This window comes from Helianthus annuus, chromosome 6 (genome assembly GCF_002127325.2).
Source record: "Helianthus annuus cultivar XRQ/B chromosome 6, HanXRQr2.0-SUNRISE, whole genome shotgun sequence".
In the NCBI taxonomy this organism is placed as follows: Eukaryota; Viridiplantae; Streptophyta; class Magnoliopsida; order Asterales; family Asteraceae; genus Helianthus; species Helianthus annuus.
The window spans coordinates 85,083,788-85,109,411 of NC_035438.2; the positions used below are offsets into that span (position 1 = coordinate 85,083,788).

The 25,624-nt window shown below is 36.3% G+C and overlaps 1 protein-coding gene and 1 pseudogene across 2 annotated transcripts; one reads left to right on the top strand and one right to left on the bottom strand.

Moving 5' to 3' along the window:
- The first annotated feature begins 1,936 nt into the window (after positions 1-1,936).
- LOC110910662 (cullin-associated NEDD8-dissociated protein 1) lies at positions 1,937-13,418 on the top strand. Of its 2 annotated transcripts, none has more exons than XM_022155269.2 (29): positions 1,937-2,180; positions 3,398-3,482; positions 3,620-3,789; positions 4,365-4,575; positions 6,513-6,678; positions 6,782-6,911; positions 7,404-7,518; positions 7,599-7,756; positions 7,852-7,975; positions 8,046-8,096; positions 8,163-8,245; positions 8,336-8,420; positions 8,534-8,635; positions 8,732-8,830; positions 9,026-9,136; positions 9,213-9,296; positions 9,378-9,518; positions 9,607-9,699; positions 9,794-9,915; positions 9,990-10,152; positions 10,254-10,496; positions 10,566-10,814; positions 10,890-11,066; positions 11,429-11,575; positions 12,066-12,182; positions 12,279-12,447; positions 12,558-12,635; positions 12,730-12,868; positions 12,993-13,418. In XM_022155269.2, exons 2-29 carry the CDS (start codon positions 3,447-3,449, stop codon positions 13,087-13,089), a joined length of 3,660 nt encoding a protein of 1,219 aa, XP_022010961.1. In that variant the 5' UTR covers positions 1,937-2,180; positions 3,398-3,446; the 3' UTR covers positions 13,090-13,418. The 2 variants fall into 2 exon arrangements, with proteins under 2 accessions (XP_022010961.1, XP_022010960.1); XM_022155268.2 differs by having other exon boundaries at positions 1,938-2,180; positions 3,423-3,482.
- A 1,903-nt stretch (positions 13,419-15,321) lies between these two features.
- LOC110913283 lies at positions 15,322-16,370 on the bottom strand (annotated as a pseudogene).
- Positions 16,371-25,624: the final 9,254 nt, after the last annotated feature.

Below are 25,624 nucleotides of genomic sequence, written 5' to 3' on the forward strand. Positions count from 1 at the left end.
GAATTGTAGAAGAAGAAGAATTACAGAAGAAAAGGAGATTAACTCTCAAATCAACAGCTACCTATTCCTCATCTCTGTTCGTTTATTTAATGAACTCTGTTACAATGATTATTTACAATTAGAACCCTCTTACTTCCTAACAATGACACAACCCCCCCCTCTACTAATTGATGCCTAACATAATCAAGGAAAACAAACCTTTTGATTGAAGAGGAAGGTTGGATCGAATGAAATCGGCAGACGGATCAGATGAGAGAAGGGGATTTCTGGAACAAACCCTAGGTGAACAGCTAAAGTTTGGGTGTGAAAATCAGATCTGCAAAAATGATGAAACATAACAGTGCAAAAAAACCCTAATAATCAATATCTTATTCAAATTTGGAAATATGCAAAAATCAGATCTAGAATAAATCTAAACACAAGATCATCTAAAACGATTTGAATAATACAAATCCCTAAATACGATGGAATCGACCATTTATTTCCACAATATACAAACAAAATCTATTAGATGAACATCAAAATCTAAATAATAGATGAATATCAGAATCATACCTTGGTGTGGACGACAGTTGTTTGTCAAAAAAGAAAACATATTGAATATCAACAAACCCTAGGTTATAATGAATAAAAATCAAACGAATGAACAATCAAAACGAAGGTTGAATGTTAAAAAATGATAAAATCATCATGTTTAGTCGAAAGTATTCGTGATCTAACCTTGATTTTAAGCCTTGATATAAAGATCTATAACGATCCGATGAGAGTAGAGTGAAAGAGAAGAACGTGAAACCCTAGATGCGATATGAAAAGTGTATTTTGTCCGTGTTATAACGCTTTTATACCAACACCAATTCTTGACTTGTATGTGTAAAACGGGTTCGCTTTACTCGAATGAGGAGAACCACTTAATTTGAGTGGAAAAAAAAACTAAAAATAGAGGTCTAGATAAGTGTCATGTGTCTCCTACCTAATTACTTTATTAGGTAGTATATATGGTATTGAAGTGTTAGATACATCTTCATGATCGCTTAAAAGCTGATAAAAATTGAAAAACCGCTTTGGAGTTTGGTACACTAGGTTATGGGGAGTTTAAAACTCAAAATTGAACATTAGTATAAACTGATTAGTAATACCTTCCGATGGTTTAATAACTAGGGTAAAGTTCTTGTACAAATAATCTTAACATACTAAACATACAAATTGAAGGAAAACTCAAAAAGACAAGGTGACATTTTTGTAATTATCAATAACTATCAAAGTTACTCTACAAATATACCTAAAAAAACCTAACCACTCCCCCCACCCCCAAAAAAAACCTAAACCCCCACCCACCACCCCCCAAAAACCTAAAAAAAACCTACCCCCACCCCCCAAAAACCTTAAAAAAACCTAAACCCCCCCCCCCCACCCCCAAAAACCTAAAAAAACCTAACCCCCCCCCCCCCCAAAAACCTAAAAAAAACCTAACCCCCCCCCCCCACCCCCAAAAACCTAAAAAAAACCTAACCCCCCCCCCCCCCCAAGCTAAAATGCTAAAAACTAAACCCCAAAAAAACCTAAAAAAATAAAAAAAAAACACACACAAATTATTTTATTTTATTTTTTTAACATTTTTTATTAAAAAATCGCTACTTTTAGTTTTGTGTTTTTTTAGGTATTTTTGGTTGTAACTTTGATAGTTGGTGGTAATTACAAAAATGTCACCTTGTCTTTTTGGGTTTTCCTTCAATTTGTATGTTTAGTATGTTAAGATTATTTGTATTTGATCTTTTGCCTTAATAACTAAACCAGTACCTTAATTAAACAGGACGCTATCATACACCCGTGATGTCTTTGATAATCGATTCAATTGGTTATATCTGTCGATTTAAATAATCGATTCACGGCAGATTTAAACGAGTGCCGTAATACGTTTACCCTAATAAAATTACACGTCATACTACTCGTAAAAAGATATTTAATTGGAAAAAGTAGCTCCGATCGAAATCCAACACTCCACACTCCCTGCTTCTCTACCGCAACCGCTCAACGCTGCCGTGCTCCTCCGCTGCCGGTATCGGACTGCCTGATTCGCTCCATAACGCCGCTACCGCTCCGCCATCGCCTGCCGCCTCTCCGGACCTCCGATTGTTGACTTTCTTTTCATCTCGAGACCGTTTGAATTTCGAGTAACTGAGGTTTTACGCTACTTCCCATCTATTAATTGCTAAACTTCCTTAGTAATAATGAAATTGAATCTCGAAATTAGTTTATTGTGCATTTGAAACTTGAATTCGTATATATGTTGCACAGAGTAGTATGTAATAGGGCTAGGGTTTGCTGAATCTTCATAACGAAATCGGTTTAACTTGAAATCGTGGTTTGTGTTTCCGGTATCCATCTTGATACATGCCACATACCGTGGGATTTTCTTGCATTGCAAATACAGAGCTTATACCTTAAAGATTGTGGAGTGATGTAGATGGTTGTGTACTATACTGCATGCCTGTTGATTATATTTGGAGGTTATTCTTTAAGTGCTCTTTGCTTAATGTATGAAAAGAGTCTGGAATAGATATATCATCATCAGCATTGTCCAAGGGGCCATTGATGATTACATATATGTCTTAGAAAGACATCAGACATCATATAGTACCTCCTTTCCCTTATAAATATTTCAGTGCTTTGACTAGCCATGCAAATCAGTTGATTTTATTGATATGAAACATATTATTGCCTTTAAAAAAGTTACATTTAATCTAATCAAATAATGTTGATGATGAATCACTACTGATTTTTAGCAATCACTAGCATGGTATATAGGAATTCTCCATAAAGATTTTTCTACAGAACATGCTTGATATTATAAATGGTGCGTACATTTGCCCAATGTATATCTGGTTTCAGAGGTGGTAAAAGTTCAAGTTCTAGAGCCCTGGTTAGGACTAGCATCCTAGGTGGTTGTATACTTGTATCATTGTTTCTTAGTTTTCTTTTTTTAACCCTATGTGAAATACAAAACAATTCTCCACTACATTTGTTGATACTTTGATCTGCACCTTTCTGGTTTTCTGTGAAAACAGTGCGTTGCTCTAAATTTTGAAGTTATTATATGCTAATTCATGTCATCTATACAATGAGAATATTGTATTGCTTGACTTTGCAAATTCTTGTATGTTTGTTAGTCATACTATTTATTTCTTTATTCAAGTAGTACCAAAAAAGACGAAAACTCTACTTATGTTTTCTCAGTCTCAAAAAAAGTCTATACCATGCAAGCTGAACTCACATCCAACTATTTCCATGAACATGAAACGAACTTAAACTTTTCTTGGTTATTTTTAAATAGTTTCACTACGAGTGAAATGTTCTTTTGACTCTCTTATCTCTTTGATATTTACACATCCTTTCTCAGGTATCTAAAAGGTGTTTTATTGTAGATTGCGAAAGATTTGTGTGTGAATATGGCAAATTCATCCATACATGGTATCCTGGAGAAGGTAAGTAGCTATGGCATTTCTTTCCTTGTTTTGTATAAATAGACTGTGGAATGACTATAGTTTTGAAGTATTTTTGCATTGTATATATTCACAAGATGTTTTCACACATGTTAATGGGTTTATGTTTACATGTGCAGATGACGGGGAAGGATAAAGATTATAGATATATGGCAACTTCTGACCTTTTAAATGAATTAAACAAAGAAGGGTTTAAACTTGACAGTGACCTTGAGTCGAGATTGTCTAATATTGTTCTACAGCAACTTGATGATGCAGCTGGTGACGTGTCTGGATTGGCTGTTAAATGGTTTGAATCGTTTCATGCTACCGTCTTTATTTATTAATATGTAATACTAGTTAGTTTAAACAAAATATTCTTTTTGCTTTTGTTTGGCAACTATCTTGTGAATATTATGCCTTCTTGTGCATGGATAAATGCATTCACCTACTACATGTATATACTTACACACACGTACACACATATCCATACACACATGCACACACACACACATATATATATGTATATATTTACATCTTGTTGTTGCTCTTGTATTCTCATATATATTCTGTATGTGTTCTTAATTATCTTTCTCTAACTTGTTAATATCTCAGCATATAACTCTTTGTATGAATATTGTGCATGTTCTGCTGGTTATAATTTACTTTCTTGTAAATTGTAATATTTTTTTTGAGATATGTTTTTGGTTATACCTCAGCTAATTTGGGTATAGCAGTCGTTTGGTTCTCTTCTGGTTTAGAGTAGTGTTAGAATGGATGAGGTTCTATGATTCTGTCTTATGTGCTACATTTTTTTAGATTCAGTGCTCCTCCATTCTCTCTATCCATTGGTGCATATTGACGTTTTTTAAACTTGTTTTATAGTCTTGCTCCACTGGTGAAGAAAATCCACGAGGCACAGGTACTGGAGATGACTGATAAGCTATGTGATAAACTGCTTAATGGGAAGGATCAGCATCGTGACATTGCAAGCATCGCTCTGAAGACAATTTTTTCGGAAGTTCCTATCTCATCTGTTGCACAATCAGTTCTTGTTTCTGTTTCTCCAAAGTTGAGAGGAGGAATAACTAGCCCTGTGAGTTTCTGAAGATATACATTTTTAACTTATATTTAAATCCTCACACACAGTAGTTGGGTAATATAGTTAGACATATATGTGGGTTATGTTATCTACCTGTCATAAAATGTAATACTTTACTTTTTGCGTGTGTACATTTGGATTCAGTTCCTCTTAAGTTATAATTCTTAGTGGCTGAGTTCTGTGACTCAGTAGGCGATGAAAAATCTAGGGCTTTTTACATATTTCCCCTTCCTAAGATGCCTTATTACATATTTACCCAACTCTTAAAATCAATTACATATTTCCCCTTCCTAAACCACATATATTACATATTTATCCATTTCATTAAAAATACTCTTAATAAATTACTATTTTACCCTTAATTAACTTATTAAATAATTATTTACATATTTCCCCTTTCCTAATACCATCATTTTCTTAATCTCTCTAATGTTTCAAAAATAATAATATCTATTATCTAAGATATCTTATACGGATTCGCTAATAAGGTGACGACAGTAATCATCGAGAGATCAAAGAAATAGCTCAAAAAAATATAATGAAAAATGAATTAAAAAAAATACCAGCGTGAGTTACAGGGACGAAAAAAATATATAAGAACAAGTGAACAACAAAGATGATGCAAACTAACTCAAAATTCAAAACAATTAAAAAAGGATTTAAAATCCATATAGTATCCATGCAACATTATCTCGTCAGGTTGTCTCCATCGATAGCTCCATCTTTATTCAAATTGTTATGTAGATGTGTCCAGATCAAACTCCTACGGGTTTTGTATAATAAAACAAATTTTAACTTTCATGAGCAATTCTGTATGGTGGTGTAGTGGAAGATCCTAGGTAAGAGAGGGGGTTGCGAGAGACTTACCTTAAAACGGTAATGTGACGGGGATAGATATTGGTTACGGTGAAGATGGCAAAGATGGTGGTGGCCTTGTGGTTGAGAAGCGCATCGAGCAGCGGTAATCGGCAGTTGTTCCGGTGAAAGATAAGATGAAGTGATATTGACGGAGGTGGCACATGATGGTAGTGGTGGTTGGAGGATGGGCTGTGAATGGTGGCGTTGGTCTAGGGTGGTGGCCGGAATGACGTTGTGGGAGGGGATGGGGTATATCAGACTTGGGAGGTGTAGGAGATGGTTGAGAACCAAAAGGAATCATATCTTAGAAGGGTAATTGGGTAATTTTGATAAGAAAAGGGGAAATATGTAATTAAATTTAAGGATTGGGTAAATATGTAATTAAGGCTCTTAATAAGGGGAAATATGTAAAAATCCCAAAAATCTATTCTTTGCAAATGGTGTATTAGGTTGAAAACATGACAATGGAGAACGGAGAACCTAAAATCCTCTTAATGGGGCAATTTTATATCATGGCTTTCATGTCGTCTTTGGTTTGGTTCGGTCGATCTGGTAATCTGTTATCAGTTTTTGTCTTTTGCTGTTGTAATATTCAAGTCAGCTTTTTGGACTGCTTATACCTTTTTTATTTGTAAGTAGTCTTATAATGGAAAAAGACTTTGATGTATGTGCAGCATATGAAGTCCCAATTGACCCGTACAAACACACAAGTTGAGTTGACAAATTGAGAAACTATCATAAGTACTGCTTCTTTTGCGTACATCAATTTTAATTTTCTGCTATCCCGATACTAGTGATCTCATAGTTTTGATCTTCTATGTGAACTTTTTAGCTGGCATTTGATTTTGTTTAGGCCTTATATGTTCTTGTCATGCCCACATTTGTCTTCAGTTTTCTTCATGATAATTACAGTGAGAGGGAAGTTTGTAATGATATTGTACTAGTATGTATAGTTATGCACAGGATAATCCCTCTTTCTTGTCACTGGAATGAGGTACAAAAATATTTTGGTTACATGGATGCTGGATTCATCAAACTCGTTTCTTAAGAAACATATTCTTTTGATTTCCCAGGCAATGAAGACAGACATAAAATGCGAATGTCTTGACATCCTATGTGACATTCTGAATAAATTTGGAAATCTGATGACATCAGACCATGAAGTGCTGTTAGGTGCGCTGTTGCCTCAGTTAAATTCCAATCAAGCCAGTGTTAGGAAGAAGACTGTATCGTGTATCGGTAAGTAAATCAGCTTTATACTAAAAGGATCTGTCTGTAACGGTATTTTTCTATAGGAGTGTCATAAGGTATAGATATCTAACCAAATCTCTTTGCATTACAGCTTCCCTGGCCTCAAGTCTGTCAGATGACTTGTTAGCAAAGGGCACAACTGAAGTTGTTCGTATTTTACAGAGGAAGGGAACAAAACCTGAAATGACCCGTACAAACATTCAGATGATTGGGGCTTTGAGGTTGGTTTGTGTATTTGTCTTTACTACTAATAATCACAATTATATGTCTAGCTGCCACCTGTTGCTAAATACGTTTGAGCATTATCTTTTCGTAATGGCCAAAATCGATTTTTTTATATAGCAGATGGATGACTTTTTTTTTTGGGCAGAGGTCATTGAGTTTGTACTTTCTTTATATTCTTTTGTTTTTTCTCAGTGTCTTCTGTTCGTAGGCTTTAGCTTAGGTAAACCCCTTTGTTGAGAGAAAATCTTTATGTTGAAAGAAAGAATTCATTGATGGTCTCTCTAGAAGGAGAATTACTTATTCAAACATTATATAACGGTATTTTTAGAACAAATAAAGATTGAAGGTAGAAAGAGTTCATTTTCTCTGCAATTATCTATCAAAAGATTCCTGAAGCTGCAATAATTTACGTTTGTGTGCAACTGTTTTGCCCTATTATTTGCGTAATTCGTTATACTAAGACCAGTAATGAATTTTTTGTATGCTAGCCGTGCTGTGGGTTATCGGTTTGGTCCACATCTTGGAGATACAGTTCCAATTCTAATTCAATATTGCAAGAATGCATCAGAGAATGATGAGGAACTTCGTGAGTATAGCTTGCAGGTATTAGATCTGGTCATGCTTCTCTGTTGTTTATATTTTTCTTTTCTTTATTGAATTTGATTGTAAGTTTTGTGGTGCAGGCACTAGAAAGTTTTCTACTTAGATGCCCCAGGGATATTGTCTCTTACTGCAATGAAATTTTACATCTGACTTTGGAATATCTTAGCTATGATCCCAATTTTACTGATAGCATGGAAGAGGACACTGATGATGAAGTCCATGATGATGACGAGGATGAGTATGTGTTTTGTTTTGTTTTGTTTTGTTTTTCTTCCAAGAGCATCTTTCATTAACAACTTTGTATATGATGTGTCGTGCTTGCTTTATCTGCAGCGATAGTGCTGATGAATATACAGATGATGAAGATGTTAGCTGGAAGGTTCGAAGAGCTGCTGCTAAATGCCTTGCAGCACTAATTGTTTCTCGTCCCGAGATGCTCTCAAATCTATATGATGAGGTAATACTACAAACAATAATCTTGGAGCTATGGATGTTGACTTATAATTTGTTTGGTGCATGTCATGTAGGCTTGTCCAAAGTTGGTTGACAGGTTTAAAGAGAGGGAAGAAAACGTCAAGGTACATGGTAAATTTACTTGCCTTTTTATCATATAGTTATCGGATTACTGATTTTGTATTCTGCAGATGGATGTTTTCAACACTTTCATTGAGTTGCTACGACAAACCGGCAATGTCACAAAAGGTCAGATTGCTGTTGATAAATTGAGGTAAGCATGATGTCGTTATTATAGCTTTGGATCTTTTGATCAAACCTGAAGGTTATTGTGATGATTATCTAAGTTCATTTTGTCTTGTAGCCCCAGATGGTCACTGAAGCAAGAAGTACCTAAGGTTGTTAAATCTATTAATAGGCAACTGCGTGAAAAGTCTATCAAGACAAAGGTATTTAATTACATGTGCATTTTTTAGTATACATAATCCCTTGCATCTAACTGATCATTTTGTAAGCAATTGATCTTTATCCTCATCATGCTGTCATAATGCTTTATCTTCAGATTGGTGCTTTTTCGGTTCTAAAAGAGCTTGTTGTTGTTTTGCCTGACTGCCTTGCTGACCACATTGGGTCGCTCATTCCTGGAATAGAGAAAGCACTTTATGTAAGGAAATCTTGCACTTCTACTTCTGTTTGTTTTGTATGTCGGTATGAATTATTATAGTGTTTCTTTGTTTTTTTCTAAACATATCCTCTCCAGGAAAAATCTTCAACTTCAAACCTTAAGATCGAGGCTCTTATATTTACGAGATTAGTTTTGGCTTCACATTCTCCAGCTGTTTTTCATCCATACATTAAGGTAATCCTGTAAAAAAATTATTTTAGTTTTGTGGTTGTATTTTCAGGGAAGCTCAAGCTATGAATTTGATTTTTTGTGTCTATACATGTGGTTTAGGTTATTACTCTAACATAGCAAGGTGCCAAGGTCTATATATTTGTGGCAGTGTATGCTGTATGCAACATACATGTGATGATTTTCTTTTTACATATTTAGGCTATTTCAGCTCCTGTTTTATCTGCTATTGGTGAACGCTATTACAAAGTTACAGCGGAGGCATTAAGAGTATGCGGGGAACTTGTTCGCGTTGTGCGCCCGGACATTAAGGTTTCGTCTTTTTGTTCTGCCATTTTTTGTGTTTCTTTATTTTTTCTTTCCTAAGATTATATCTGGAATTGTTCAGGTTTCAGATTTTGATTTCAAACCTTATGTCCATCCAATGTATGATGCCATCATGTCACGTTTAACAAACCAAGATCAAGACCAGGTTAGTACTTGTTTACAACCTTCCTATAGGGATAGTGTGCGATGTCTAATTGTCTCTGTATGATGCAACTTTTGACTCCAGGAGGTCAAGGAATGTGCCATTTCTTGTATGGGGCTTGTTGTTTCAACTTTCGGTGATCACCTCACGCAGGAATTACCCGCGTGTCTACCTGTTCTCGTTGATCGGATGGGAAATGAGATAACAAGACTTACTGCTGTAAAGGTTTGTATAAATGCCATTATTAACGTTTGTATATGCTAAGTAGGCAGCCACATATACTTTGTTTTCTCATCCTTTGAATTGATTTCAGGCTTTTGCGGTCATCGCAGCATCTCCATTGCACTTGGACCTTTCTTGTGTACTAGAGCATGTTATTGTGGAGTTAACTGCATTTCTACGCAAGGTATAAGCCGCACCGATGTTTAAGTATTATACTTTAAGGTGGTGGTTCTAGCTATATAAAAACTTATCATGGCTGATCTGCTTTTGGTAAATAGGCTAATCGAGCATTAAGGCAGGCAACATTGGGTACTTTAAATACATTAGTTGTTGCCTATGGTGATAAAATCGGTTCTGCTGCTTATGAAGTTATCATTGTAGAACTTTCAACCTTGATCAGGTTTGCCACTTAGACTACTGTAATTTATATACCTGTTTTCTTTGAGAAGGCTAATGTGTGTGTTTAATTACCAGTGATTCAGACTTGCATATGACGGCTCTTGCCCTTGAACTCTGCTGTACGTTAATGTCAGACAGGAGGTCTGGTCCAACTGTCGGTTTAACTGTCAGAAATAAAGTTCTTCCGCAGGCCTTGGCACTAGTAAAAAGTTCATTGCTTCAAGGGCAGGCCCTCTTGGTACTAACTACTAACTCACTCTTGTTATGTAACATTTTTCCTTTCGATGAGAGGGTTTTGCACTTTTGCTTCATTTGAAATCTGCTAAACAAACCCTGCAGGCGTTGCAAAACTTTTTTGCTACTTTAGTTTACTCTGCAAACACGAGTTTTGATGCGCTGCTGGAATCTCTTCTTTCAACTGCTAAACCATCTCCTCAAGGCGGCGGTGGCATTGCAAAACAAGCGTTGTTTTCCATAGCACAATGTGTTGCTGTACTCTGCCTTGCTGCTGGTGACCACAAATGCTCTTCTACAGTTGGGATGCTCACAGATATTTTGAAAGATGATAGCAGTTCTAATTCGGTACATTTCTCACTTTTTCTCATTCTCAGATACTTTGTCATTTCTAAATACTGTTGATCTTCTTTATAGGCCAAACAACACCTTGCTTTGTTATGTTTGGGTGAAATTGGTAGAAGAAAAGATTTGAGCTCACATGCGCACATAGAAAACATAGTTATCGAATCCTTTCAGTCACCTTTTGAAGAAATAAAATCTGCAGCCTCTTATGCACTTGGCAATATTGCTGTTGGAAATCTGCCCAAGTACTTGCCGTTTATCCTTAACCAGATTGATAATCAGCAGAAAAAACAATATCTGCTTCTCCATTCTTTGAAAGAGGTAAAGTGCTAATCTAATTTTATTGAAAATTTCAATCCCGATACACAAACCCGGTATCATTTATCTATTTCACAGGTGATAGTGAGACAATCTGTAGATAAAGCAGAATTTCAGGATTCTAGTGTTGAGAAGATACTTAACTTGCTATTTAACCACTGTGAAAGTGAGGAAGAGGGTGTCCGCAATGTGGTAGCAGAGTGTCTGGGAAAAATTGCTCTGATTAAACCTTCAAAACTTGTTCCTGCCCTCAAGGTATATTATCAACTTCATATTGTGTTTTGTGGGTTGAACTTACAGGTGGAAAAATGGGCAGGTTGAGTGGGCGGGTAATGGGTCAAAACTGGTCACTATTAGCAAGGGTCAAAAACAGTCTTGGCCGGGTTAGGTTGACCCTTGTAAAGTCTTTTGTGCTCATTTTCTTAATATATAGAATCAACATGTTGGCCAATTTTCAACCCTCTCAACCAATCCTCTTTTCGCTAGAGTAAACCGTTTGAGATAAAACACAGCCATATTGACCCTTAAATAAGTCGGTTGAAATTGCTATCTCGAGTAAAGACTGGAGGCAATGCTACTTGTCATGTATTGATGTTGAAATGTATATATTTCTGTAGGAGCGAACAACCAGTCCTGCTGCATTCACCAGAGCAACAGTTGCTGTTGCTGTGAAGTATTCTATTGTCGAACGACCTGAGAAGATCGATGCAGTCCTGTACCCAGAGATTTCTTCATTTCTTATGCTTATCAAGGATCAGGATCGGGTGAGTTTAACAAAGAATATGCTTCACCGATTGGCGTTTTGGTATATATATATATATATATATATATATATATATATATATATATATATATATATATATATATATATATATATATATATATATATATATATCTGTGTGTGTGTGTGTGTGTGTAGTTTCATGAGAAAACCACTAAAAACTTGAAAACTACTACCAACCATTCAATTTTTTTTATATTCTATTTTCATTTCTTTTAATCATAAAGTTAGTATTGAAAAAAAAACATAAGAAAAATATATGTAGATCGACGAGCTTCTTAAGTTTTTGTAAAAGTCAGTTACATATAAAAGAAAGGGTCGAAGTTTTCAAGTATGTTTTAAGTTTTCTTATAATCTCTTCCCTATATATACACACACCCACACCTAGATGTGCAGTCTCTTATTGGTGAGCCCTGATTATATTCTATCACCAGTTCCTATAGTTGATCTTTGAGTTTGTTAAATTCGGGCAGCATGTTAGGCGTGCAGCTGTTTTGGCTTTAAGTATAGCTGGCCACAACAAGCCAAACCTCATCAAAGGTCTTCTTCCAGAACTTTTGCCACTTCTATATGATCAGACAGTTATTAAGGTAATTCTTACATTTTCTTTTGATATGTGATGGACCCCCTTCTAATTATTAATGTACACATGTATTGTATATTGATTTTAATACTTGTATGTGCAGAAAGAACTGATTAGAACAGTGGACCTTGGTCCTTTTAAGCATACAGTCGACGACGGACTTGAGTTAAGGAAAGCAGCATTTGAATGTGTAGATACATTGCTTGATACTTGCCTTGATCAGTTAAACCCTTCATCTTTCATTGTGCCTTACCTTAAATCTGGTCTTGACGGTAAGCTCATTGTGATCCTTCTAAGAAATTAGTTGATAATGAGGTTCATTACATGGGATGCTGATTGACTAACTTCAATATATATATATGTATATATCTTCGTCACACAGATCATTATGATGTTAAGATGCCTTGCCATCTTATCCTCTCAAAGCTTGCAGATAAGTGTCCTTCGGCTGTCTTAGCAGGTGAGTGTTTTTTTTATGTTTATCGTTTGGGAGTATAGACAGACAACCTGGTTCGTAGCTAGCTGATTTACCGAGTTGTTTTGGACCCTTGCAGTTTTAGATTCATTGGTGGAGCCTCTCCAAAAAACTGTTAACTTCAAGCCGAAACAAGATGCTGTAAAGCAAGAAGTTGACCGCAATGAAGACATGATTCGGAGTGCACTTAGAGCTATTGCATCTTTGAATCGTGTCAGGTATATATGAAATTGCCCCAAACTTGACATGACTAGAGATAAAAACATAACCAAGTATACGTATTTATACACACATGGGTCAAAATTGCCACCTCAGCTATATAATCAATTGTTGTCTTTGCAGTGAAGGAGATTGCGGTCATAAGTTCAAGAATCTGATGGCTGAAATTGCTAAATCGCAGTCTCTGTGGGAGAAATATTGCTCCATCCGTAATGAGTGAACATCGGTTTCAGTTGTGCGGGAAAATAGAGTGCATCCTCAATACTGATCGACAAAGGTCTGGCCTTGAATATCCATCTTATGAAGTTGCAGATTGTGCTCTCGTACAGGGTAGACGTTAGATTTACATGTCGGTTTTCATGCCTCCTTTCTTGGTTTTAAATATTCGAAATAGGATGTTTTTGGTCGTTATTAGTCGTGAACATGGCAGAATGATACACAAAAAGAAACAAGAGAACCTATTTTGTACTACATGACGTGGTTTCGATTTTCCATATATCCCCAACAATTGTTGCGTTGCCGGATCATTATCCTCATGAGCTTTGCTTCTCTCGCATCCTAATGTGTTGGATTTTGCTATTAACTTTGCTTATGAAATGATGGTTAACAAGTAACATATACTTGTAACCTAGTCCCTATATATACATATATAGAGATAGTTTGTTCACATAATTTTAGGTAGTCTTGTATACAGTTGTATACTATGTAGACACACACTCGTCCGCCATCCTTTTCTCAGTATATGTGACATACTGCTTACGAGTGTTTACGTTCCTTTGGTTTTCTACATAAAATTAAATATGTATAGACCACACTCGTCAACCCGAACACGCCCTTTTTAATAATTGGGTTGACCGTTAATCTAATATGACCCGTTTAAATTGTCATACCGTCAACCTGCCACTTCCCGCAGTGGCGGAACTAGCCCAAAAAGTTAGGGGTATTCTATTTTTTTTTAGGATCAGGAGTATCCTTTATATAACAGAAACGGAGTTGAGGGGTATTTTTACACTACGGAAATGGAGTCGAGGGGTATTTTTACACTGCGAAGACGGAGTTGAGGGGTAGCCCGTGCTACCCCTATTAACACTCTATGTCCGCCATTGACTTCCCGGGTGCATCATGTATTTAAGTATTTTGACTTGTGCGATTCTTCCAATGTAGTTCCACCCATTTCTTCTTTTTCGACATTCTCTTCGTTGCAAGTCTGTTGTTGAGCATTCAGAATTTTCCCTGTAGGACAAGTCTTATTGCGTGAACTTGAATGTGTTCGACTCTTTATATTATGCTCGATGCATCTACGACCACATTTGCCTTACCGGTGGATGTGTTTAAGGGCTTTTAAAGAAATTTGTAGTTAGATTTTCAAGATGAAAAGGTTTATATTTAAAGTTCAATATTTCGATTTTTATTTTTCCCTCCAACTATTAACTTCTAAAAAGTAAAATTAATTTTTTGTTTTGAACATTTTCATCAACTTTTCACTTTCAACATATTTATTTTTAGTACCTCATCTTCAAATAATTTTTTGTTGTAATATCTAGCTAAATGTGTAAACCTAAGTTTGTAATAGTAATTGATTTTTTAGATTGGTACGCAGTCACTAATCATTGCACATTATTCACAAAAAAAAAAAAAAAATGAACGGGTCAACACGACATGATTTTCAATGGGTTCGACATGACATGATTTTCAATGGGTTCGACATGACATGACATACGGTGGAAGAATTTTAACCCGCCAACCTGACACGATTGACACCCCTAGATATACATATAGGTGGATTCAAATGAGAACTGGATCACGTGTTTCATATTTAAGTGAAACATTAGTGTTCAAATAAAGAGTTAAATGCCATTTTAGTCCATGTGGTTTGGTCTATTTTGACAGTTTAGTCCAAAGGTTTCATTTTTCATCTGTGGGTCCAAAAAGGTTTCACCGTTGCCATTTTAGTACACTGGGTTAACTTCATCCATTTTTTATGTTAACGAGAATATGTAATTCTGTTAACTAGAACGGCAATTCGGACACATAAAATTACCGAATTGGCCTTCTTGTTAACAGAAACATGGATGAAGTTAACCCAGTGGACTAAAATGACAATGGTGAAACCTTTTTGGACCCACAGGTGAAAAATGAAACCTTTGGACTAAACTGTCAAAATGACTCAAACCATAGGGACTAAAATGGTATTTAACTCTCAAATAAATGTATTGAGTTTTTATAATGGTCAACATCTGCGATCGTAACACGCGAGTCCTAGATCAACTTAGTTATTCTATTCTATGTTTTACGTTTCGGTTTAATTTCTTCGCATTAACACGCCGCAACTTCAGTGTTAGTGGTCGCTGGCAGTAGTGTGGCATTAATGTTCGCCCCCGCCGCAACGCGGGGATGCTTAATACTAGTTTATCATAAATTAAACTTTACTTAAACTTCTGATCACAAAGAAGATCTGTAAGCACTTCACTAGTATATAACAATCATTTTCACATATTGTACACTGTACAGACACAATCTTTGGCACCATACTGACACCACAAAGGAACACAAGTACAAAACAAAACAAAACAAAATATCAATACTAAGGATGGGCAGCCAACAAAGCTTGTGATTGCTTCTCGTAGTGGAAACCTAAAGCCTTTGAATCATCTGCAGACCATACAAAGATCCCACCAAGCTTCCCTTGGTTTCTAAGCCTGCTACACGCAGTAAAAAACCCGTTCTGTGGTGCTAACCCTCCACTTCCATCACTAATGAAGCTAGCCAAGATACTACCACCTTCGTAATTAGAGCTTTGTGTCTGAAAATAGTTCATAAACTGAGAAACAGTGGTCCCCTGATCGTATGCATAAAACTGGAAGTTAACATAGTCTATGATGTGCCCATAACTTTTCCAAAGAGCCAAATAATGGCTTTGAACGTCATCATCATCATATGGAGCTATAGAAGCAAACGAGATGACTCCGTGGTTCTTGAGGGTGGTTATAAGTTTTCCGATGCACTCAGCAAAAGTTTCAGGATCTGCATGAAAATGCTCGTAGTCGATATCAATCCCATCTAAATGATACTCTTGGATGATGTTGGTGAGTGAAGAAACCGCGTTAGAAACCCATGAATCCACCGAAGAAGGGCTAAAGTAACAGCTTCCTCCATTCACACTGTCACCTCCCAAGCTCAAACCTACTTTGACTGACATTAGAATGTTGGTTCTTGATAGAAGAGACTTGAGAAGGGCTGAGATTATCGGTGTCCCAGAACACATTGAACTTTCCATTGGTCGGGGACGACGAAGAAGATGAAGTGGTGTAATCGATTGCAAAAGCGAGTATGTACGTAGTGGAACTCGACATTCGGGTTGATGGGTACATCTGAAAACTTGACATTGTTGAACTCTGCTCCGATATATTCCCGAAAAAGGTCTGATTTTGATGAAGCAGATGCCATGGCTACAAGAGCTAGTAGAGTGAAAAGAACAATGTGAAATTTAGAGAAACCCATTTTGATCAAAGAGTTGATTGTGTTGGAACTTTGAGTGTTGATGAAGATCGATCAAATGTGGGAAAACAACTGTTAAATAGGAGAGATTGTTTAGGAAGGCAATCATAATTTGAATATTGTGGCGTAAGTGTGATGCTGCTGCTAATTAAAATAAAATATTGGTTTGAGGTTAATTCTGCAAGAAAAAGACAAGGAAGATGTCTCTCTTTTACTTCACATTTGTCATTTCTTGAACATTTTGGTGAACACGTCTAAAAATGCATTCATATTTCTTTCAAGATTGTTATTAAGATTCTAGTTAGTTGCTAAATCACATAGAAGAACATGTTCATAACGTAAATAAATGAAACTACAATAGTACTGTGTATGTATTGATGATTATGCTACGCGATTTCAGTTGTGATTCTTTTTTTTTTTTTTTTTTGAATGGTTCTCATTCGGTTTTTTCTTGGTTTAACTTTTTAGTAAATAGGCTTAGACATTGGAGGAAGAGAACAAGACTGACCTGTTAGTCTTATCAATCTAGACTAAGGCCTAGGACCAAAAAAAACAAGGGCCTTCAAATATTTTTTCTTTTCATATATTAGACATGTTATGGCCCATTTAAACAACGTTTCTAGGCCCAAGATTTAGGATTTTACTTCGAGAGTTCACATTGTCCGCAAACGCTTCATTTCAGAATCCAAAAACAGCGCTACAACACACCAAACCTCGTAACTTGTTAGCTTCTTTTGAGTAATCAATGTGAAACTGATTGCGGATTGGGAGAAATTAGGGCCGACATTAGAAAAAAAAAATCATCGTTATTGTTATCCAATGTCTCAAATCTCTATCTCAATTGCTTATTTTCTATATATTAACTCAATAGGGCCCTGACTTTATAGTTCGCTTAGGGCCTCCAAAAACGTTGGAACGACTCTAATTAATAATAATAATAATAATTATACTATTACTGAATTGTCAAATCAACATATGCATTGGGAATAATTAATGAAATTGAAGCATTTATTGATTTTTTTTTCTTCATCCGTGAGTTCCTAAACAAAAATAAGAGTAAACTGCAATTTTATCCCCTGGGGTTTAACCCAATTGGCACTCTGACCCCCTCCCTAGAAATAATTGCAATTTATCCCCCAACGTTGATCTTATGTCGCACAACTACCCCCTGGCACATCATTCCATCGTTTTCTTTAAACGGTCAAAGGGGGTCAAAGGGCAGAATGGTAATTTGACCTTAATAGTTACCTGCATCCTCTTAAAACACCCTGTACTCTTATGTTAATAAACAACCTTACCCCCTAAGCTTCCCCACAACTCCCCCCACACCTTCTTCCACACCACCGGCGATCCCCCTGTCCACCGGAGATCCCCCACAGCTTCCACCTTCAACTGCGCCGATCAGAATGAGCCGATCAGATGAGACATTACTTCCACCTCCACCACCAAAGCCGATCATAATCAGCTCGCGACCTCGACCACCACAGCCGATCACATCCACCATGTGAGAAGTCTTCTCGCACTTGTCAGGTAAAAACGAACAAGTATTGTGGTTAATGAACAAGTAATGTCAGGTTATAGAACAAGTAATGCCAGGTTAAAAAACAGGGGTTATGAACATGGGTTTTTGAAAAAAAAAAAACAGGGGTTATTGAACATGGATCTTTCTGTGTTTGCAGTGGACATAAGGATTCGTGTTTCACTAGGATCGATTGTGGTGTCGTTGGTTGTGAAAATGTGAGGCCGCCCTTTCCTGCACTTCCAGTTTCCCTCTCAACAGGAAATGGTTGCGTAGTTGAACTCTAACATATTAGGATCTTTTGTGTAATATGTAGGTTAACTTAAGTTAAATTAGATCTTGCAACTTGGTTATGATAAACATGCATTTTGTGTAATATGTAGGTTTTGTGTACTATGATGTTAATCATGGTTATGATAAACATGCATATTACAATCTTAACTCTTTGTATTTAACTTGTTTTGAAAATCACTTGTTAATCATGGTTATGATAAACATGCATTTTACTATGATGTTAATCTAGGATGTATAATTTTAACACCCCCTCAGATCAATGACTACAAAATAGATCTTGTAACTACAGGTTAATGTTTCAGCAGGTTTGAGTATATGTGTTTTGGGCATGTTTGAACAGGTTTGAGTATATGTTTTTGAACAGGTTTGAGTATATGTGTTTTGAGCATGTTTGACCAATTGATACCATTTGCAGGTATGTGTTTTGCATACTGCAGGTATGTGTTTTGAGCATACTGTAGGTATGTGTTTTGCATACTATATGACCAATTGATACCATTTGCAGCTGCAGCCAAACAGCTGATGTTTACAGCTAATGTGATATAACATTTTGTGAACAACAGATTGTGATATAACAGCAGATTGTAATTGAGTGTAGTTGGTCTTTCATTTGGCAGGATTGTAAATGAGTGTAATTGTGTAAAGTTGGTAGGGACATTAGTCTTCTATTAAAACTAGCAATAAGAGTTAAATGGTAATTGTGTAAAGTTGGTAGTGCATTTGGGTTCAAGCTCTAGTTGTGCAGACATGTGTGGGTGTGTGTAGTTGTTTTCTAGTGAAGGGTTTTGGTTAAATGAGCATTTGCAGCAGGTTAAGCATTTCAAATACCAGGTTTTACACTTAGTTTCTGCATCATTTGACTTTGGCTGGTCAAGCCTTTTTGGCAGGAAGGGTTTTGGTTACTGCAGGGGGTAATACTGTTTCTTACAACAAAGTATAGGGGGTAATAAGAAAGGGACAATTTAGTCATTTAACAGTGGGGGGTAATATGCGACATAACAACAACGTTGGGGGGTAATATTAAAGGGTAAGATAGACAGACAGTCATTTCACATTCCAGTTAACAGACCTGTTAACTTATTTGACGGCATGGGGTAATTGTGCGACATAAGATCAATGATTGGGGGGGGGGTAAATTGCAATTATTTCCAGGGAGGGGGAGAGAGTGCCAATTGGGTTAAACCGCAGGGGTAAAATTGCAGTGTACTCTACTCCAAAAATAAAAATGACTTTGGATTATGTAATATGGTTTAGTGGGGTTTGGAAGGCAACTATTGAGCTTAGCCAATTGTGACAAATAAGAGCAAGGCTACGAAGGAATCATGGATATACTTTTCATAATTATGACAAATTCATATTCATATATCAACAAAAAGGAAAACTCACGAGGATCAGTTTGAGGGGAAAAAGAAGGGGAATTTTGATTGAGGATGCTCTTATTGAGTGACATGTGTCCCCTATTGAGTTACTTTATTATAGATATAGAATAGATATAATAGAAGTATGTAATAAATACTAGAACTATTAAATATCTACAAATATAATTCATATACGAAAATAGAATATTCAAGTCTTATTTTTTTGTTTTACACAATCACCAACGTTCATTTACGTTTATCCACTTATCCTATACTAAAAATTCTCATGAATTACCGGGTAACCAACATGAAATGCATGGACTTTGCTAGACTTGAGGACCTAATTCTTGAAAATAAGTCTAATTCACGTTTATGGAATAAAGCATGTTTGGATTAGCGTACGAAATTGACTTGAAATTTTTTCGGGTCTCACATATTTAAACGGGGAAATCACTTGCGTGTTTTCCCTTTATTATTTTTAGGGTTTTAAAGAAATTAATAATATAATACATGAACAAATCTAATGAATACTAAATATTGAAGATGTAAATTCATGATTTTCTTTAATTATCAATATATGATTAAGCAAGACGATTCCAAAGCATCGGCATAACCACTTTTGCAATGGATCATTTTGTAGGATTCACAAAATGAAACAACATAGCCACTAATAGCAAACACGATCCTTCGATGTTAAATGTTATGTTATGATACATATTATTGTTTAGGATGATTAGAATGATAAAAGAAATAAAATAAAAGAACGTGAATTAAAAGAAAACCGTAATCAAACGAAGATAAACGTATGAAGGACTTTGATATGCACAAAATGCAACATGTAAATCATATCAAATGAGGTAGAATAACAACCCTTTTTTCAGTACTAATGTTAGAAAAAGTGCGTTTCTTTGTTTACTTTTGATTTTCAGGATTAAAAGTGCTTAAATGGAAAAATGGAACAAATTACCTGCGAAAATCAACTTAAATACGAAGAAAGGAAAGTTGATACACTATATCGACCCTCCAAGTTTCACCTCAAAGAAAAACAACAACAAACCAGAACCCAAGTACGTGGTCGTGCCAGCTGAACATGGGCCGTGCCCCATTCAAGATTCCCAGAGGATAAAGACAAATAGAAAACGACAAGGGGCATGGGGCCGTGTCTCCTAAGCACAGGCCATGGTCAACTCTCAAATTTGCAAATCTGGGTTTGTAAAGCAAGTACAGAAGACACGGGGCCGTGTCGTTGACACACGGGGCCATGTGTGCAGATGGGCTGACAACAACACTAAATGAAGACAAAGAAGGGACGGACACGGGGCCGTGCCTGGTGGGCACGGGGCCGTGTAAAGCTACTGTTTTCAACTATAAAAGGAGGTACTTGGCTCACTTGCAACTCATCCCTTGGCAAACCACTTCTCTCACACCTGCCACCATTCCACCACCCCACCACCTGTTAGTGCATTTATGTCTATCGCCTTCGTCAATCCGAGCCGTAGCGAGAAACTGAAGATAGCAAGCTTATATTGTAATAACTAGGCAAAAGGCAAGGTGGCATTTCTGTAATTAATGAGAAGTCTCATTAATTCCCCTTGACCTATAAATAGGGAGGTTATGTTTAGATTAGAGACTTTTGGCTCATTTGTATTTAGGAGAGCTCAAGATCTAGAGAGAGAAAGTGATTCAAGGTGCTGTACTTTATCAAATATTTTATAGAATCACGTTTATATTACACCGTGTGTGTTAGGTCGCGTTCGTGTACGGATTCCGCACGTCATACGTTCGTTTCGCAATTGTTTCGGAGTCAAAACCGGTCCTACAAGTGGTATCAGAGCAGGAGCTCGATTGCACTGATCCAACACACAATTCCGCTTGTGATTTCATTGATTTCAGATCCGGATTTCATCTATTTCTTCATCTTTTTCATATTTTTCACGTTTTTTACTGATTTTCGTCAAATTGAACGGGTTTTTACGGTCCAAATCGGCTGATTTTTTAATATGTTGTGCGAAAACACCTGATCTACAACCCTACAAAGTTTGAAATCCTAAATCAAAGCCGTTTAGGAGAAATCTGAGTTTTTAGGTCCGATTTCGTATCAAACAGCTTGATTCCGCTTGAAAAGTGCCTTAATTTCGCTTGAAAATAAGTAATTTTCCTCGAAATTGTTTGTGTTAGTTCAAGCGAAATCAGATCCCGCTCCAAAATACACCTTATTTCGCTTGAATCTGCCGGTTATTTCAAACGGAATCAGATTCCGCTTGAAAGCCAGTGGTGATTCCGCTCGAACTTTATTGCCTGATTTCGCCTGAGCAGACATAATTTGTGTGAAATCATAACTGCGTGTGTCAGTTCATGTGATTCAAAGATATTGGCCCAATCAGATTCTAGTTTCATATAATAGTTGTCGGATATTAATTGTCATCAAGAAGTGTCAGCCCACAATACACGTTAACAGTCCAATAGAATTCGATATACATTTAAAGTTGTCGGCTGAATGTGATCTTAAGTGAAGTCATATAAAAGGTCCAATCAAGTTGTGTTGATAAAGATAATTGTCGGTCATTGAGAGGTTAAAAAGTGTTGATTCATTTAAAAAAAATCGGCCCAATGCATGAGTAATATTAGCGGCCCAATAGAAATTAATTTGTGACAGATTACCACATGAATTGAATAGGCTACTCAGATTGCATGTGAAACAATTGTGGTTGTCAGCTTAGTGGTTATTTTGGTCCAATCAAGTGTGGTGATTTCATCATTGTTGTCAGTCACATTTCGAGGTCCAATCAGATTAGTGGTGGTTGTGATCGAATTGCATTTTAGATATTCAAATCAATTCATTTCAATTGAAGCCCATTAAAGCGGCCCAATCATTGTCTGTTATAACTAATTGTTGTCGGGATAGTGGATTAAATCGGCCCAATCAATAGTTAAAGCAAATCGTTCTCGGCCCAATGAATATTAAAACTGATTAAAGTAGTGAGGCCCAATAGAATTCAAGTTTGCATGTGGGTTTGAAACCCAATACAATTCAAAGGTCCAAGTCTCATGGTTTGATTATTCAAAGGTCCAGTCCACTTGAACTTTGAACCAGGTCGTTTGGATTTGTACTCATTTTGCAAGAAGTGGGTCAGGTCGGTTGATTTTGATCCGGGTCATAGCAGTCCGCACAGTTTGTCAATCTTCAGTCCGCACAGAATATTCACCAGTTCGAGTATTATTTTGATTCAGTTATTTGATAGTGTTTAAACTGATAAGTGTTTGTTTGTTTGTTGATTCAAGGTAATTCAAGATATTCAAGGTAATTTAAGAAGTTCAAACCATGGCTGAAGAATTTTTCAATACTTTCTACAACGCGTTTACCTCGGATACAGTGGAAGGTTCAAAGGTTACACCCAAAGCGATAACAAAAACCATCAAAGACAACATTAACCATGACAACTTATGTGGAACCTATTCAAAACCTCCGAAGCTGAATAACATTGAGGATTATGTTTGGTGGAAGGAGAGGTTTGTCAATTGGACGAAGGCATATGCACATGAGAGTTGGTTTTGTCTGAAGTTTGGCTATGATAACCCAGTAAATGACAAAGGAGAAGAAATTCTGATCAAAGATTATTCAGAGGAAGACAAAAAGAAATTTTCATACGAACAGAAGATGATTGCTTTGATCCAGCAAGCAGTTCGAGATGACATATTTTCTTTATTAATACATGATGGGTCATCAAAGTCTGTATGGAAAGCTTTGAAAACGAAAGCTAAGGGGGGTAAACAAATCCAGAAAAACAAAATCGCGTTATTGAAAAAAGAATTTGATTTATTTGATAGCTTAAAGGGAGAGTCAGTCAGGCAAATGATTGACAGGTTTTGCCATTTAAAAATTGAACTAGAGAGATTTAAAATTCTGAAAACTAGAGAAGAAATTGTTGATAAAGTAATTGAAGCGTTACGATGAGCTGATTAGTGGCAAACGTTTGTTTTTATATTGAAAAATGATACTTTATATGATACAATTTCTCTTGATATGTTGTTAGAAAAGATTGAGAGTTATGATCTGGAGCTACAAAAGCAAAACAAGATGAGTGGTTCATCGCATCATCAGAATGTTGGTTTATACTACAAAGGCAATGTACCTTCGGAGAAAGGTGTCAGTTCACCAAAGACAGCATTCAGTGGTGAGAAGATGAAGGAACCACAAACAACCTCATCAAGTTATCATTCTGGATATCATTCATCTTCAAAATCGAGTTCTGATGAAGCAGAGGAGATTCTGTGCAACATTGCTCTCAACCTGAAGAATTCTCCTGCAATGAGCATCAATGCAGCAAAGCAGCAAATGAGTTTCCTTGCATCTGTTCTGGAATCGTATGAAGGTCTGGTAGCTGGCAAAATTGGAAACTCCAAATTGACCAAAGAAGACTATGACCAGATTGATCCGGAAGATATGGAGCTCATAGACATCCGTTGGTGTTTAGCAAGTTGCATTCGAAGAGCTCAAAGATATATGGATATTACCGGGAAACAATCATTGGGTGGTCCGTCAACGAAGCTTGGATTCGACAAATCAAAAGTGACCTGCTTCAGATGCAAGCAAAAGGGTCATTTCAAAAGAGAATGTAGAAATTCTGAAGTTGCTGAATCTGAGAGACCTTTCAACGATGATTATTACCGAAAGGCAATTTATCATCGAAGCAAAGAAGAGCCAAAATGATTGAAGATAAATCCAAGTCAAGAGCTTATGCAGTAAATCATGACGATGAAGGTTTTGACTGGAGCACAATTTGTCTAGAAGAAGATAGCTTGGAAAATGTTCAAAAAACAGCTCATGGCAGATCTATAACAGAGAAAAGACAGTTTGTTTTGGTTGCCGAAATCAAAGATGAAAACAAAGAAGAAAATGTTGGTGCTGAAATCAAAGAGAAAACTCGAGAAGAGATTTTAAGTGAAAAAACTCAGAGAGAAAGATTCATTGTGGGGTGCAGAATAGAGAAAATGCAGGAAGAATATGAGAATGCTCTTGCGAACAAAAGATGGGATAAGAAGCAGTAATGTTTTGTCAACAAACAAGGTGAACCGATCATTCCAAGAAGTGACATAGTTCATGATGATGTTCTTCTTGTAATTCCTCGATTCGGCGAATATTATTCTAATGTTGCAAAAGACAAGACATATGTGAAAAGGCTGGATAAAATTATCAGGGATGCTATGGCAACAAAACTGAGGAAGAGGAATGAAGAAAGAATGAAGAAGAACATTGAGAATTTAGTTGATGATTTGAAGAAAGCTGCTGAGGAGGTCAAAATTGAAGAAAAAGAAAAAGTGAAAGAGGAAGTTTTGAAAGTTGTTGAGACAGAAAAGGTTGAAGAAAAAGTGAAGGTTGTTGAAAAAGAAGCTGTTACTGAAGAACAGCAAGTTGAAGAAGTCAAGAAGGAGAAGGAAAGTTCGATAGAAGTGAAGGTTGAAAGTTCAACAGATGTTGTTGGTAATGTTGTTGATGAGAAGCAGCAGAAAGAAGCTGATGAGATAGAAACAGAAGCAAACACCAAGGTGCCAATCACTGAGGTAAATTCTGATTCTAACATCGTAACTGAAACTGTTGAACAGTGCAAGAAATGCATGGAAACGTGCAGTGCTTGTACTGAAAAAGACGAAAAGATCAGAACAAGAGATCTTGATTTCGCAAAACTTGAAGAAGTTTTCAAAAACAAGTGCAAAGAAATGTTTGAAAATGAAAAGATTTTAAAAGAAAACAATGAAACGCTTTCAGCAAAATGTAAAAAGATAGAAAAAGAAAATGAAGTTTTGAAAGAAAATGTTTCTAAAATGATAGAAGAATGTTCACAAAAAGAAAGTGTTTGCCAAGAAATGAAAAAGGAATATGATTCAATAAAATTGGCTTATCATATTACAAAAGAATCATATGAAAAAGTAAAAAGTGAAATGAAACTTGCTCAATCAAGATTGAAATACTGTTCTGAAACATCAAAGGAACTAAAACGAATGTATGAAATAAAGCAACAAGTTGTGAATTCTTATATTGAAGATGTTGCTAAACTTAAGCGTAAGATTGCTGATTTAGAACAGGA

Excerpts from the sequence above, each read along its gene's own strand:
- LOC110910662 (XM_022155269.2), top strand. The coding sequence starts at position 3,447 with ATGGCAAATTCATCCATACATGGTATCCTGGAGAAG. Across the intron at positions 8,421-8,533 it reads AAAAGTCTATCAAGACAAAG|ATTGGTGCTTTTTCGGTTCT; the intron begins GTATTTAATTAC and ends CTTTATCTTCAG. Across the intron at positions 9,916-9,989 it reads GAACTTTCAACCTTGATCAG|TGATTCAGACTTGCATATGA; the intron begins GTTTGCCACTTA and ends TTTAATTACCAG.